This window comes from Zingiber officinale, chromosome 6A, assembly GCF_018446385.1.
Source record: "Zingiber officinale cultivar Zhangliang chromosome 6A, Zo_v1.1, whole genome shotgun sequence".
Taxonomy (NCBI): Eukaryota; Viridiplantae; Streptophyta; class Magnoliopsida; order Zingiberales; family Zingiberaceae; genus Zingiber; species Zingiber officinale.
Window position 1 is genome coordinate 97654117 of NC_055997.1, and position 16052 is coordinate 97670168.

The following is a 16052-nucleotide window of genomic DNA, read 5'->3' on the forward strand; positions in this document are numbered from 1 at the left end:
AATAGGATTGAGCTTAGGAGCGGACGGACCTTGGGAGACTCCCAAGTGACTGCTTCAAAAGGGATACAAAAAGAAGAAGAGCTCTCTCCTCCTATATCAAATCAGATTCAAGCTAATGAGGAGAGTACCATTGAGGTTGAAGAGACTCTTCCACTGAACCATCAGAGCAAAGCTGTCCCTTTTCCTCAGAGACTTACAATGCTCAAGAAGGATGAAGAATTTGGCAAGTTTCTAGAAAAAGTTAAGGAAATTTGTGTAGAGGTACCTCTTATTGATGCTATTTTACAAATGCCTAGATTTGCCAAATTCCTGAAGGATCTCATGTCAAATAAGAGAAGAAGAGGAGAGGTCGAGACCATTGCACTTAGTGAGGAATGTAGTGCTATTTTTGAGAAGAACACTTCTCCAAAACTGAAGGACCCAGGGAGCTTTTATATTCCTTGCAACATAGGGAAAGAATTTTTTGAAAAAGCTTTTTGTGACTTGGGGGCGAGTGTTAGCCTCATTCCCTATTCAATTTGTAATAAATTAGGTCTCAAAAACATTAAACTTACTACTATGGCACTTCAACTTGCCGATCATTCCTGTAGGTACCCTTTGGGTATTATAGAGGATGTGCCGGTAGAGGTGGATGGGAACGTTATTCCCACAGATTTTGTTGTGTTGGACATGGAAGAGGACCCTAGGATTCCTATCATATTAGGAAGACCTTTCCTTGCTACAGCTATAATTGATGTCAAAAATCATAAGCTTTCTTTGGTAATTGGTAAGGAAAAGTTGGAATATGATTTATCTAATATCTCTAACCATGTCTCGTCTCTTTTAAATGCTTGTAGCAGGACAAACATTTATAAACTTGAGGAATGGAATTTCTATCCTCATGGAAGGCCACCAAATGAAGGAGACAATGTGGTGGAAGATGTTGGGAGAAGATCTCCCAACAGAAACGAAAAGTATATCTGTCCTCCAAGGGCGAGGAAAAGGAGCGAATGATTAAGTTTGGTCGAGCTAAAGACCTTAAACAAGCGCTTCTTGGGAGGCAACCCAAGGGTTCTTTTAGTTAGTTTTGATTTGTATTGTAATTTCTTTTAGTTTGATGCATTCTTTTGATTTTGTTCTCAGGTTAGGTGCAAAACGGAGTCAGGCCGTGTGCTATACACGGCCAGGCAGAGGGTGCAGAGAAGGGAGGTGTTTGGGCCGTGTCATCCAGACACGGCCGTGTGGGATCTCCCGAGGAGAAAAAGGTATAGGCCGTGTCATAGACACGGCCGTGCAAAGAATCCCGAGAGGAAAGATGGAGAGGCCGTGTCCCAGACACGGCCGTGCGAGGAATCCAGAGAAGGAAGAGGGGGAGGCCGTGTGGATCTACACGGCCTGTGCAAAGAATCCCGAGAGGAAAGATGGGGAGGCCGTGTGGATCTACACGGCCCGTGTAGGAGAACTATTAAAGTCTACCTCCTACCTCACACGGCCAGATCTTGGCCGTGTTCCGCACACCCCCAACTCTCCAAAACATATCTTTCTCTCCCAATTTCTTAAAAACTCCTCTCTAATCTCTCAAGATCTTTTAGATCCGATTCTCCTCCTCTCTAAGACTTGGACTTTTGTTCTCCTAACCTAAGATCTTTTGTTCTTTGAAGTTTTGTTCTTTGAAGTTCCACAACTCTAGATAATTCTTCCCCTATCTAAACTCATCAAGATGTCCAATATTTTGAAGAGATTACGCAAAGGAGGTGGTGGATCTAGTGGAGACAAAGAGAAGGAGCCATCAAGAGACAAAGGAAAACAACCAGTGAAGGGCAAAGGCAAAAGGACTTCACGCAACGAAGGTAATGACAATGAATTCAATATTGTGTTCAGAAATGATGATCAAGTAACTAGATTTGCAATTCTTGTCAATAGAAAGATAGTGTGTACTAGATATATGGACCCAACTGTTCTTGATATGCTTGGAATTAGGGAAGATGTAGATTTGATGATTGGGTTTTTGGATTGGAGTGATATTATGTACACACATTTGCCTACATATCCTCGTCTTGTTTTGGAATTTTTAAGTTCATTGGATGTCCATTTTACTAATGAAGATGATTATTTTGGAAAAATCTCTTTTAGATTAATGAATCAAGAATTTCTATGGGCATTTAGTGACTTTAATTCTTGTTTTGGAATAACCATCGGTAGCCCTCGTAGGTTTGATCCAAGGTTTAATTGGAATCATTTTTGGAATGCAATAACTGGGTTAGATCAACCTTATGAGCCTTCAAGAGCTAAGGCCTCCCATATGCAAAACCCCATCTTTAGGTATCTACATAGAGTCATGAGTAAAACTATTTTTGGTAGGGGAGAGAGTGATGGGGTGGTTAAGAAGATAGAGCTTTATGCTTTATGGGCTATGCTTTATAAGGTTGAATTTGACTCTTGTTTTCATTTTATTCAAACCTTATTGAGATCAGCTAGGGCATCATCGGGATCAATTGTTTTTGGTGGTTTGATTACCCGAATAGCTTATAATTTAAATCTTGATGTTGATGGGTTGGAAATAATTCATGGTAATGACATGATTGACATTGATACATGTCTTGCTATGAAAATGATCGTTCAGGATGAGAATGGTTTCGCGTTTTCTAGGAGGAATGGTTCTCATTTACCCCTTCCTTTTCCTGAACGAACTACTATTCGTAACCGGGCTAATTGGGTAATTTCTGAGTTAGATTTTGAGGATAACCCTTCTATACCTGGAGACACTGAGCCACATAATGAACCCTCGTCATCTGGACATACGCAGCCTTCTAGTTTTATGGAGCCTGCTAGGCATTCTTTTGCATATGGCACGGGATCTTCTAGGTTTGATTTTTCAGATTTTCGTACGTCTCTAGAATCACTTCATGAGAAGCAAGATTCCCAACGAAAAATGTTGGAGGGGCGCTTCTCTTTATCTGATGATCAGTTTAGGGAGGTACAAAATCATTTTCAATTTACGAGGAATTTTCAAGGTCAAGTGGCTGAGTTTGTGCAGGATTATGATACTGATCAGGCTAGGATGAGAGATTTTATGCAGAGTATGACGCTTACTAGCCAACAAGTTGATGCTTTATATGAGTATCATAGATCCTTGGGTGAGATTCCAGGTTTTCCTAGTTTTCCTATTAGTCAACCACGTCGTAGACCTCCTTTCCCTCGTCCACCTCCACCTCCTCCACCATACTGATTTCATCGGGACGATGAAAAGTTTAAGTCTGGGGGGGTGTCATGTATGGTTTAGTTTGGTTTTCAGTTTTTAGTTTTTGATTAGTTTTTCATGTTGGTTCTTATTTTCTTTGCTTGTTTTTGAAATAATCATGGCAAAAAAAAAAAAAAAATCTTGAGAACATCAAATCTTCACTTATATGCTTTCTTGGATTCAAGTGAAATGTTAGCACGATTATTGTCTTGATTCATGATGTTCGCATGATGCTACTAGTAAACTTTGTGTAGTTCTTTTTTCTATCTTGGGAAGCATTAATAAGCTAAGAATCTTATGGTGATGAGTTTTAGTTTTGGTTCAACCTTAAGGATTTTATCTTCACTACACTTGTGCTTGATGCTTGAATAGTTGATGTCATTGAAATAGTCATGATTCATCTTGTTTGTTTAGTACTTGGTTTCCATGGTGATTTCTTAACTTTCATTTTGGTTACTGGATGAGGCTCAAATCATTAAAGCTCATTTGGATAAATCAAAATATCCCAACATGTGTGCTAAAAGTACATTTGTGAATAAGTTTTGCACAATGCAAACACTTATAAAAAAAAAATGAACAATAAGGGATATAAAAAATAGTTGTCATGAGTGGAATCTAGCAAGTCACCCCTTTGAGACCGAGTTAGGTTACTGGGGAAATGACTGTTTAGCTTCTCTTGAGATTGAGCACACCTTTGAGACCTTGGGTTAGTTGAGAAATATGAACCAAGTGAATGGTAAGTAAGTGTCTATCACTGGTTACTTGTCTTTCACTGGAAACATTAGGAATTCAAATTTGATGACGACTTGACTAGGACATGGATTGAAACTTGAAGGGTGTTGAGTTACTTTTACACTGCGCACAAGATTCTTATGCTTGAACCATACTTTACTTGTTTCCATGATCAAGCTTGTTAATGAAACTTTTGATAGAGTTAGGAAAGTGCACTGGTTTTATGAATGTGTTGTAGAACATATGAATTTAGATCAGATTTTGCTTGAGGACAAGCAAAGGTTTAAGTCTGGGGTGTGATGCGAGATTATATACTCTTTATGCATGTTTTACGCACATTTACATACTTTGAGCATGCTTGATCTATGCATTTTATACTTCCTTTCCTTTTAGCATATTTACTCTTTTGGTTCGAGATCCGCTTTTGTGCATTTTCCGTACACATGAGTCGATTTGGTGAAGAATCTACATCTTTGAGCATCCATTGGAGGAAACGAAGGGAGAAAGCACCGGGACACGACCCTGCACTGGTATGGAGCTCGGGCCGTGTGGAGTTTGGCACCAACAGAAGAGGAAGATGACATGGCGTGGAACCTCGCACGACCGTGTCAAGATTTGAAGCTAACCAGAGCAGGCCGTACAGGCCGTGTGGATCTACACGGTGTGAGATTTCCAGAGACCAGCAGGCTGCGTGTGCACCACACGGCGTGTAGCGCTTCCGAGACTAAGCGGTGTGTGTGCACCACACTGCTGTAGCATTTCCAGAGAGCGAGGGTTCGGCCGTGTGGAGTCACACTACCACATGCAAGGAAATGGACATGGCCGTGTGAATCTCACACCGCCGTGCGGCCGTGTGGCGCCCGATTCCTCCTCTATTTAAACCCTTCTTCATGAATTGAAAGGGATCTCCCTTTGGGAGAAAGCAAGATTTGGTGGTTTCCTCCCATTCTTGGGAGGATTTGGCGATTCTAAGGGAGATCTCGACGATTTCGACTCGGAGCGAGGATTGGATCCAAGACAAGGCTTCTTCAGATATGTTTTCTTTCCCTCTTCTTGTTTTCTTGGATTGGGATTCAAGGAATGCTTGTAATCTCTATTTCTTCGGTTTTCTTCCTCGATTCATGGAGTAGATCTTGTATTCTAGGATTAAGGGAGTATTTGTATGATGGATTGATGTAATCTCTTATGGATTTGCCATTTTCTTGTTTCAATGACATTATCTTGCTTGTATCAATTAGATCTTGAATGATTGATGGTGATTTGTGCTTAATTCTCATTCTTGATTGATTGTTTGGATTTCTTATGGACTTTGTAAAGATAAACTCTCACTCGATCATCCGAGGGATCCACGTGACAGGTGCAAGCCCGTGTAAGGACGTTTGAGAGATAATCTTGAAGAGGAAATAGGGATATTCAAGAGAGTAGGATGGATTTTATGATTAGCTTCTTGTATCTTGATAGATTAATGAGTCGTGGGCTTCTACGTTGATATCCCAGGAAGGCATAGTAATAGGTGCACTTCTGTGTAAGGACAACATATGTTTATGTCTAATTAATTCTATTTAGATACATTTCTCAGTCCTTAGCCGGTTGACTATTGCAAGAGGGAACCGGCAACTTTCTACATGTTTGGCAATTGAGGGATAAGAATTGGTGAACCATTTACATTCAAGAAATCTTACAAAGAAACCGAAACTCCTAGAATCTTCCTTTATCATAACCCAAAACACTAGACTCTTGTTTGTTGATCTTTAAGATTAGATTTGTTTACCTTTACTTTGCTTTTGAAACGATTGGATAGTTGTTTAGCTAATTCGCATTGAGACATTTCTAGTGCTTATTCCAGTCCCTGTGGATACGATAATCTTTTATATTACTTGCGATATTTCCGTACACTTGCGGAGAGTAACAATAGCCCATGGAAAATCTTATCCGTAGCTTGAGGGCACCTCTAAAGGGCTTGGAGGGCGCCCCCAATGAGGCGCAATGCTGAAGGCGCCTTCCATACTCATGGAGGGCGCCTATCATGCTTATAGAGGGCGCCCTCCATGCTTCTGGAGGGCGCCTTCCGCCTGAAGGTGGCGGAGGCGCTGGCGCGCCTTGGAGGCACCGACGCACCTTGGAGGCTCCTTCAACCCTTGTTGAGAGTGCCTCTAGTAGTCTTAATCAGCTTCTTTCGCTCTTCTGCTACTCCGGTCGCCTAGGTGATTGCGGCTAACCAAAATAGGGCTCATCCGAATTCAATTTCCGGCCTTCTCCTCGAGTAGGCTTCCGCTCTAGCTTCTCATCCCTCAAACATTACGTACGTTCTTCTCATCCACCAATATACTCTTCCGCAACATCTCATCCCTCGGATGTACCAGCCCATCGGCTCCCTTCCCATGCCATCCTTCTCGTTGGTTGCATCTTCCGCTCGACTTCCTGTACTCCTAAGCTCCTGCACACTTAGACACAGGGATCAAAAAAAATAGGACCTAACTTAACTTGATTGATCACACCAAATCAACCACGGGGTCCAACAGAGGACACTAGACAGGAATCTTGGTTGATTGAGAATATTGAGCAGGAAGTCTTGGAGGTTAAGAACACTAGTAGGAAGTCCTGGGGATCGAGGACACTAGGCTGGCTTCTTCTGGATCACCTGATAGGACACCCCGCTGCAGATAACTGATCATCATAGCCCTCCAGTCGATTGCCTATTCAATGTTGTTCTGCAAGTCTATTTGAGCTATTAAGAAGATCTGAGCTACCGACCTGTACAACACCCAAGTAGTCAAAGAGCTAGCCATTTTGGCCAATTCGTCGGCCTTTTGATTTTTCGCCCGGGGAATCTTAGTGACTGTGGCCTCCTTAAAGTCCTCCTTCATTTTCTCATAGGCCTCTCGGTATACTTGTAACTTATTACTAGTGACCTCGAAGTTGTCTGCCACCTGCTGAGCTACCAGCTGAGAATCTGAATATACAATGACCCGAGCTGCCCCTACATGCCGAGCTGCTTGCAGACCTGCCAATAAAGCCTCATATTCTACCTCATTATTAGTGGCTCTAAAATTCAATCAGACGACTAATTGCAAGATGTCTTCTTGGGGGATATAAAAAGGATCACTACCCCGCTTCTCTGTTGGGTGGATGATCCATCCACATAAACCTTTCAAGTTTCTTCAAAATCTGTCTGATGAATTTCCGTCAGAAAATGAGCCAGGGCCTGAGCTTTAAACGCCGCTTGGGGTTGATATTGTATGTCATACTCTCCTCAGTTGCCCATTTGATGAGCTGGTCTGCTACTTCCACGTTGGTGAGAACTTTACCCATTGTGCTATTGGTCAGGACTGTAACAGGATGTGCTAAGAAATAAGGTCTTAAGCGGTGTGCCGTGAGTACCAATCCGTAGACTAACTTTTTCAGGGTCATGTACCGAGACTCGGCCCCTTTCAATAAATGACTGAAGAAGTACACCGGTCGTTGTACACCATCTTTCTCCTTGACCAACACCACCCCCACAACCTCAGGGGTGGCTGACAAATACACCCAAAGTGGCTCCCCCACCATAGGTTTGAACAAAGAGGGTAGGGTCTCCAAGTGCTCTTTTAGTTCTTCAAAGGTCTGATTGCATTCTTCATCCCACTGAAACTTGGCCGCCCTTCTGAGAACTTTGAAGAAGGGCAAGGCTCGATCTGCCGATCGGGATATAAATCTGGACAGCGTCATTATCCTGCCTACTAGCTTCTGGGCTTCCTTCAGGTTTTGAGGGGTCTTCATGTCTCGAAGTGCACGCACTTTCTCAAGGTTGGCCTCAATTCCTCGCTTAGTAACGAGATATCCCAAAAACTTTCCTCCTCGAGCCCCGAATAGGCACTTCAACGGATTCAGCTTCAATCCATATTACCGCAATGTGTTGTAGGTCTCTTCAACATCAGCAATCAGATTAACTGCTAGAGTGGACTGGAAGAGTATGTCGTCTATATAAACCTCCACATTACGACCTATTTGCTCTCTGAATATCTTATCCATCATTCTTTGATAGGTTGCTCCTACATTTCTCAGCCCAAAGGGCATGACAGTATAACAGAAGGTGTCATCGGCTGTGATAAAACTGACTTTTTCTTGATCTTCTTGTGCCAGAGGGATCTGATGATAACCTTGGTAGGCGTCCAGCATGCAAATCCTTTCACACCCCAAAGTTGAGTCCACCATTTGATCGATCTTGGGCAACAGATAATAGTCCTTAGGGCTAGCACAGTTGAGGTCGCGTAAGTCGATGCAGACCCTCCACTTATTATTAGGCTTAGAGACAAAGACCACATTAGAGAGTCAGGATGGGAACTGTATCTCTCTAACGTGACCTGCTTTTCTAAGCTAATCCACCTCAGCTCGGATAATCTTATTCTGCTCGGCCGAGAAATTTCACTTCTTCTGCTTAATCGGTCGAGCGTCAGGCAGAAGATGTAACTTATGCTCGGCCACCTCGGGCTTGACTCCAAGTAGCTCTTTAGGAAACCAAGCAAAAATGTCCCTATTGCGAGTCAAACATTGGACCAAGTCCATCTTGACCTCCATGGGCAAATTGCTAGATATGCGAGTGAGACTTTCAGGGCGCTCAGGATACAATTGAACCTCTTCCCAGGGGAGGGGCTCCTCTGCTATAGGCAAAGGCTCATCTTGGATGACGTGAATCCTCCCATCCTAAGTTCTCTAGGCTTTGTGAACCTCTACCTTCACCATGTCTATGTAGCATTTGTGAGAGACCAACTGCTCCCCTCTTACTTCCCCGACCTAGTCTCCTACTGGAAACTTGATCTTTTGGTGGAAAGTGGAGACTGCTACCCGAAACTCATGTAACACCGGTCTTCCTAGGATGACGTTGTAGGAGGATGGTGAATCCACGACGATGAAGGTGCTCCTCCTTGTCCGCACCAGAGGTTCAGTACCTAAAGATGTGGTTGGCTTGATTTGGCCCATGGGGCGTACTTCATTACCGGTGAAGTCGTACAATGAAGTGGCCACAGGTTGAAGCTCGCTGGCATCGATCTGCATGCTCTCAAATGCACTTTGAAAAGCACGTTGACGGAGCTCCCAGTATCTATGAAAACTCTGGCCACGCAACTGTTGGCTATGACAGTCTTAATTATGAGAGCATCATCATAAGGAAGCTCTAGCCCCTCTAGATCGTGTGGCCCGAAACTAATTATAGGCCCAGCCGCTTGCTCTCGATTGCATCCCACAGCATGTACATCCAGACGACGCTCATGAGATTTTCACGCCCTGGCGGAATCCCTGTCTGTGGGCCCTCCAGAGATCATGCTGATCTCCCGGATGACCGTATTGTCCCGGTTTTCTGCCTCCCTGGCTTCCCCAGGCTCCTGGTCGCTATCGGGCTGCTAATTCCCTTGTCTAGCAAGATCAAGCTGAGGCCTGCCGGGTTGACCTGCCCCGGCCGTGACCTGTTGGCTGGCCAGTATCCTTTGTTGAGTCCTGGGCACGATTTCTAGCGGAGGTAGGCCCAGCTCAACAGCACGCCTAAAGTCTCGGGCAAACTGAAAGCAGTTACTGCTGGCATGGGTATGAGAGCAATGGTAAGTGCAGTAGCGCGGTCCCCACGACCCAGGCCTTGGGGATTGAACAGCTGCCACATGCGGAATCGGTCGAGTATCTAGACCGGGACCAAAGGGTGGTCGGGCGTCCCGAGCACACGGAAGAGGCTCGGCTGGCGGCTGTGGTGGCTTCTTTTCTAGTTTTTTGGTGGAAGTAGACACTTTGTCTGCTTTTCGTCGAGCAACCTGAGCCTCTTCCACATTGATATAGCTGGCGGTCTTCCCCAGCATCTCGTCGAAGTTCTTTACGGGATCCCGAATGAGGTCCTGGAAGAACTCCCCCTCTACTAGTCCATGAGAGAAGACGCTCATCAATATTTTGGAGGTAACTGATGAAACGTCCTGAGCCACCTGGTTGAAACGCTTGATATAACTTCGCAAGGACTCAGCTGGCCCTTGCTTGAGCGTGAAGAGACAATGATCCGTCTTTTGGTACTTCCTGCTACTGGCGAAGTGGCACAGGAAGACTATCTTGAAATCATGGAAACAAGTGATGGACCCATTCGGCAATCCATCAAACCATTTTTGTGCCGAGCCGGATAAAGTATTAAGGAACACTCGGCACTTGATGACATCACTATACTAATGCAACAGGGCAGCATTCCTAAACTTACGGAGATGATCCTCCAGGTCCTGACTACCATCATATTCTCCGATAGCAGGAGGTTTGTAACCCTTGGGTAACTTTTCCCCGAGCACCCTTATAGAGAAGGGCACTTACTCCTCAGGGTCCATTTTGAGCTCTTCTCTGAGGACTATAGCTTTACCCTTCTTAGAATCCCTGGGGCGGGGAGCTTTCCGCCTCATAAGCCTATGATTGCTCTTTCTTATTATAGCCGCCTGGGCTCTTGTTATGGTAATCGAGGCCCAGTTCTCGATAGAAGACCAAGGGAAACTCCTCGAGCTGTTTTCTTTTGGACCCTCTGTCAGAAGCGTGGGTCGACTCCTTAGAAATTGCCTGCATCTTATATGGTCGAGAAGCGATGGTCTGCTTCTCGGAGGCTGCCCGCCTCTTGGCTTCCTTGTACAGTTCGTATTCTTTTGTTGTCATAGTTACGTTGATTATGCTGGTGTCCTCCAGCTTTACGCTCCAGAACAGGTGAAGAAGCTTCCCATAGACGACGCTAAATTGATCTTGTTCGGAGTCCGAGTCAGACGAAGGTCGGATGAAGTGTCACTAACGTTGACAGGGAGGAGACTTTGATGTTACGGTCGCATGGGCTTCAGAGAACGGACCCCCATGTGGCCCCGAAGAACTGTTGGGCCTGCGCCGACGATACTAGAACTCTACACTCGCTCAGACAAGCACACAGAACGTTAGAGACCAAGAACTAGGGAAAAAGTCCCCGGAGCAGACTCTCCGACGCTCAAGTTAGATACTTTTTCCCCAGAAGAACAGTGAACGAAGGAAAAAAGAAAAGTAGGCAAGTGTGCGAGTAAGCGTACCTGCGCAAGGGAGAGGGCACCCCTTTTATATAACAGTGCGTACCTTCTGGAGACTAACCCCTGTCAAAGGGTGTCAGGTGTCAAAACTTGTCCAGCGATGGGGGGCACATGGCCTTCTCTTATAGTTGGGAGGAAGGTTCCACTTGCAGATGACCCCAACCGCTGGAATATTCCCTAACATGCAGCAGATATTCTCTAATAGGCAGTTACGATTCCCTGACCTATTGTCGCGTAGCGCCTTATATCCCGCCCGGGTGCCATCGGAACAGCTCGGGTCAGTCCTCTAAGTGCTGATGAACAGACTGGATGGATGAAAGGGTGCGGCCAGAGTTCCTCCCTGTCGGCCTTTACGATTCAGACCTTGACCGAGAATGCCAAGTTTGCTTGCGTAGGCTAGTTTGAGAACACTCAATCAGGAAAGTCAGGTCGGGCTTGATCCTAATCACGCCTCCTGCCGCAGACCTAGTTTTTCGACCCGTAGACTCTGCTTGGGCTTTATATGCCGAATGGCCCCGAGTGGTCCCAGTCTGTATATTGACTGTCACATCTCCTTAACTTCTCACTATCACATCCCTTTAACTTCTGACTGCCACATTTTATTGATTTTTTATTGTCATATTTTTTTTAACTTCTAATTATTACGTCTTCTTGATCTCTAACTATCATGCACGGTATCACCGATCATTTATAATTTAACAACGAGGCATTCTTTTTTTATTATTTCCATGCATGTGGTCCCAATGCGTCACTACAAGATAATTGGGATTTAACAACACTTGAAAGACAACGTTTTTTTAAAAAAACGTTGTCTTTTTTTTTTACAACGCTTTTAGTGAAAAGTGTTGTCTATCTCTATATTTTTTTTACTAATAGACAACGTTTTTTTAAAAACTGTTGTCTATTACTGATTTTTGTAGGTCAAAGACAACGCTTTTTGAAAAGTGTTGTCTATTAGTAATTTTTTAATGTTTATGACAATAATTTTTAAAAAGCATTGTCTATTGTCAAGTTCTAATCTAGATTTAGAATGATATGAACCGTTGGATAAGAAGTTGAAAACCCTAGACTTCACTCGGCACCCACTTATCTCCGAATACCCCCAAATCCCTCTCACGCGTCTTCGATCTCCTCCAGAACCCCTCTCACACAAACCTCATCTCACACCCTCTCCGGCGAACTCTTCCATGAACCTCTCCTCCTAACTCCTCTTTGCCAAATGAAGCCAAGCGACATTTCCTTTCCTAGGCATATAGGCAAGAGAACGTGTTCCTAGGGGCACTCACCGTGAGGGAAACCATCACCTACTTGGCCCACCTGCGACTTCCGACTGCAGGCAAGAGGGAGGCAGAGATGGCAGCAGTGGTGAAGGTGGTGGAGGTGACGATCCTTGAGATGGAGCTGCAGGAGTGCGCAGACCGGTTGATCGGGAACTAGCACATGAGGGGGATCAACGGCGGGGAGAAGAAGAGACTGAGCATCGCGCTGGAGATCCTGATGCGGCCGTGACTCCTCTTCCTCGACGAGCCCACCACCGGGCTCGACAACGCGGCCGCCTTCTTCGTGGTGGAGACGCTGAAGCACATCGTGGTGGACAACAACAAGACCATTGTCTCCTCCATCCACCAGCCCAGCAACGAGGTCTTCAGCCTCTTCGATGACCTCTGCCTCTGATTTGGCGGAGAGGTCGTCCTCTTTGGAGATGCTAAGTTGGCTACCCAGGTAACACTTTTAACAAATATCGTCGTTCAAGGAGAGGGGATGATCGCAGTGATTGAATTATTGATCTATAACTTGAGGAAAGATCTAAACTCTGATTTGGTGTTGTAGTTTTTCGCAGATGTTTGAATTTTTTTGACATTTTCCCCTCAATCTCGCTCTTGCTTTCGTTTGGAAGTTGAGCGCTAAAGATGATCAGATCGCCCTGAATGGTTAAATATGTTCTGTGCGATTTCTAAAGGATTGTTGGTAGTTGCTCGTTTTTTAACGTGAAATTATCTTATGTAGGCTGTGATTGTTGAAGATAGGATAACACGCGCTTGTAATCAACGCTTTCGATGTCGGCGACTTTCGCACCGCTTCCTCCCTCTTCTCCGCCATGCGCCATCAAGGCGACGCCAACCTCAACCATTACACGCTTCCCCTCCTCAACTGGCCTCGCAGGATTGGCCTCGCAGCTGATGTCTATTTATGCAACACCATGATGGAGGTGTACGCTAGGAATGGTCGAGTCCCCTTGGCCCGCCGGCTGTTCGAAGAAATGCCTCTTAGGGATGTGGTAACTTGGACGTCCTTGTTATCTAGCTATGTTAGCGCGGGAGACTCTCCCGAGGCCTTCCACTTGTTCTGCCAAATGCGAGCGGAGGGTCTTGAGGTGAATCAAGTCACAATGGCGGTCTTGCTTCGAGCATGTTATGGTTCCGAAGACAAGGTCGCAGGGTGCCAACTACAAGCATTTGCGAACAAGGCAGGCCTCCAAAGTCATGAGTTGCTTCAAAATTCAATTTTGAGCATGTTCAGTAGATTGGCTTGCTTCGAAGAGGTCATGAAGTTTGTCATCATTCAAAACAGGAGCATTGCCTCTTGGAATATCCTCCTATCATCCTACTCTTTCATAGGGGATGTTTCCAGAGTAGTCAAGTGCTATAGGAAGATGAGACTAGAGGTGACTCCTAGCAATGAGACTCTAACTTTGCCCATCTCTGCATTCGCCAAGTGTGAGCATCTCCCTGGTGGAAGAGAGGTACATTGCAATGCCATCAAAACTTGACAGATTGACTCAGTTCTACGTGCCACTCTCGTCGATTTCTATACTAAATGTGGTGAATTGAAATCAGCAGTCATGTTGCATGATGAATGCCAAGTGAAGTGCAACACCATATGGAGCATCATGATGTGGGGCCTTATTCAGAATGGTGAGTTCTTGGAAGCTGTCAACGTGTTTGAAAGAATGCAAAAGTCTGTAATTAAGCCTTGTAAGGATGCTCTAAGGGCCTTAGTTATCGCATATACTAACTTGGGAGCTTTGTTGTTGGGTAGAGGAGTTCATAATCTTATGTAGGATGTGATTGTGTAAATAGAATTTTTTTTGTAAATATTATAGTTTTTGTAAACATTCGAATTTACTATTGTGGTAAAAGAAAAATAATCGTTTTTTAAATATAAAAATAATAATTTTGTAAATAGATTTTTGTTTATTTTAAAAAGACAACGTTTTTAAAACGTTGTAAAAGTATTATTTTTTGCAAAAAACAACAACGCTTTTAAAGCATTGTAATAATGTTGTTTTTGAAAAAAAAAACAATAACGCTTTTAAAACATTGTAAAAGTGTTGTCATTGCTACAAACGACAACGCTTTTAAAGTGTTGTCGTTGAGCAGACTTTTAACAACGGTACTTTTAATAACGCTTTTTCAGGCACATAGATAACGCTTTTAAAGCGTTGTCTATCAACTTTTTTTTTTTTTTTAGTGCATGCTTCCAATCCAACACAGGTCATTAGGATTAACTTTTTCCCAAATAACTACCAATGTGATTTTTTTTTTTCCTAGATGTGGACACTTTGGTCAAAATTCTCTAAAAATGTCTTTGTAAACGAGTTAATTTTCATCAATTTTAAAGTCATAAGTTCATCTGCAACTGTGGAGTTTAGACGACTTATAGCTTTGAAAATTGAATGGCTTGTGTGTGTGTATATATATATATATATATATATATATATATATATATATATATATATATATATATATATAATAATTTGAATTTTATTTTCAATTTAGTTGATCATTTTATTAAATCTTTTAATTATTAGATAGTAAATGGATGTACAATTTAATTAACTACTGCATGCTTAAGAATTTTAACATCTTACTTGCATTAAGATTTTCATAAGCTGAGAACTCTAATATAATGCTGAAGAATATTATTGTGTCAGTGACATTGGAACAGTAATGTCAATGTGTTTATATCAAGCCATCAATGTCGACATAGACGTGCGGGATTGCTCCTGGCCAGACTAACCAGGAAGGAGCTTTCGTTTGATAAAAACATTAATTATATTCCATGGACTTTTCCCCATGGCGTATCAGATCATCTGTTTATATAAGCTTTTGACGCAGCAGCATGCATGGTGGCCACCAGAGTGGCTGAGGCTTTCTCCTTCCCAAGATTAAAGAATGGTGTTGTAGCTCTTAATTCGTGATCCTGTGTTTAATTTGCTGCTCAGTGCGTCGCTGGAGAGAGAGGACACTCAAGAGTCAAATCAAACTCAATCTAAGTGACAAAGACAAATCCTGGTGAATGGTATATATAATTAATCAGGTTGATTGGATTTATCCTATAATTATAAATCTCATTTGAAAAAAAAATCTTTAAAAAAAATCTTTATAAATATATCATAATTAAAAATTGAACTGTGAATATCTATGAAATAGTTAAGGATCCTTACCGCTACACCAGAATTCTGGGGACCTGATGAAGATATATATATGGCAAAAATCAATTTGCTCATCCTGATACCTTTATCAATCCATCCCTAAATTAATATGGAAGAGATAAATTCTTAACACTGCATGCTTAAGAATTTTAACATCTTACTTATATTAATTAAGATTTTCATAGTCTGAGAACTCTAATATAATGATGAAGAATAATATTTTGTCAGCCACATTGGAGCACTAATGTCAATGTGTTTATATCAAGCCATCAATGTCGACATAGACGTGCTGGATTGCTCCTGGTCCGACTAACCAGTTCCGTAAAATGTTAGGTGTCATTAAGTCAAACGAAAACGGATATCGCTTGGTAAAAAGATGATTCACTCCCTGCCTCCATTAATATATTTTTAGTAAATATAAAAAAGATAAATTATATATGGCCATTAGTCAATAATGTAGATGATCAAGATATGAAAAAAGTATGCTCAGACTAATAAAAGAAGGCACAGAACCAAGTTAAAAGTTTAATTTTATTATTAACACACTGTCCAATTAAGTATATATGTTAATTGATTAATAGGAGTGTAGATCTTCTAATCCATAATCTCTAGTCTTCTCCTAGTCTTTTTC

General features: G+C 42.9%; 2 protein-coding genes across 8 annotated transcripts; one reads left to right on the forward strand and one right to left on the reverse strand.

Moving 5' to 3' along the window:
* Window positions 1–9330: 9330 nt before the first annotated feature.
* Window positions 9331–10594, reverse strand: LOC121995076. Its single transcript, XM_042548913.1, has 2 exons — window positions 10430–10594; window positions 9331–10125 (listed from the first exon to the last, which is right to left on the reverse strand). The coding sequence occupies exons 1-2, from the start codon at window positions 10592–10594 to the stop codon at window positions 9331–9333; spliced, it is 960 nt and encodes a 319-aa protein (XP_042404847.1).
* Window positions 10595–12065: 1471 nt separating this feature from the next.
* LOC121997069 (pentatricopeptide repeat-containing protein At4g02750-like) lies at window positions 12066–14119 on the forward strand. 7 transcript variants are annotated; one of them, XM_042551292.1, is made up of 3 exons: window positions 12066–12708; window positions 12817–12917; window positions 12994–14119. In XM_042551292.1, the coding sequence occupies exon 3, from the start codon at window positions 13085–13087 to the stop codon at window positions 13754–13756; it is 672 nt and encodes a 223-aa protein (XP_042407226.1). In that variant the 5' UTR covers window positions 12066–12708; window positions 12817–12917; window positions 12994–13084; the 3' UTR covers window positions 13757–14119. The 7 variants fall into 7 exon arrangements, with proteins under 7 accessions (XP_042407226.1, XP_042407227.1, XP_042407228.1 ...); XM_042551293.1 differs by having other exon boundaries at window positions 12827–12917; XM_042551294.1 differs by having other exon boundaries at window positions 12066–13729; window positions 13827–14119.
* Window positions 14120–16052: the final 1933 nt, after the last annotated feature.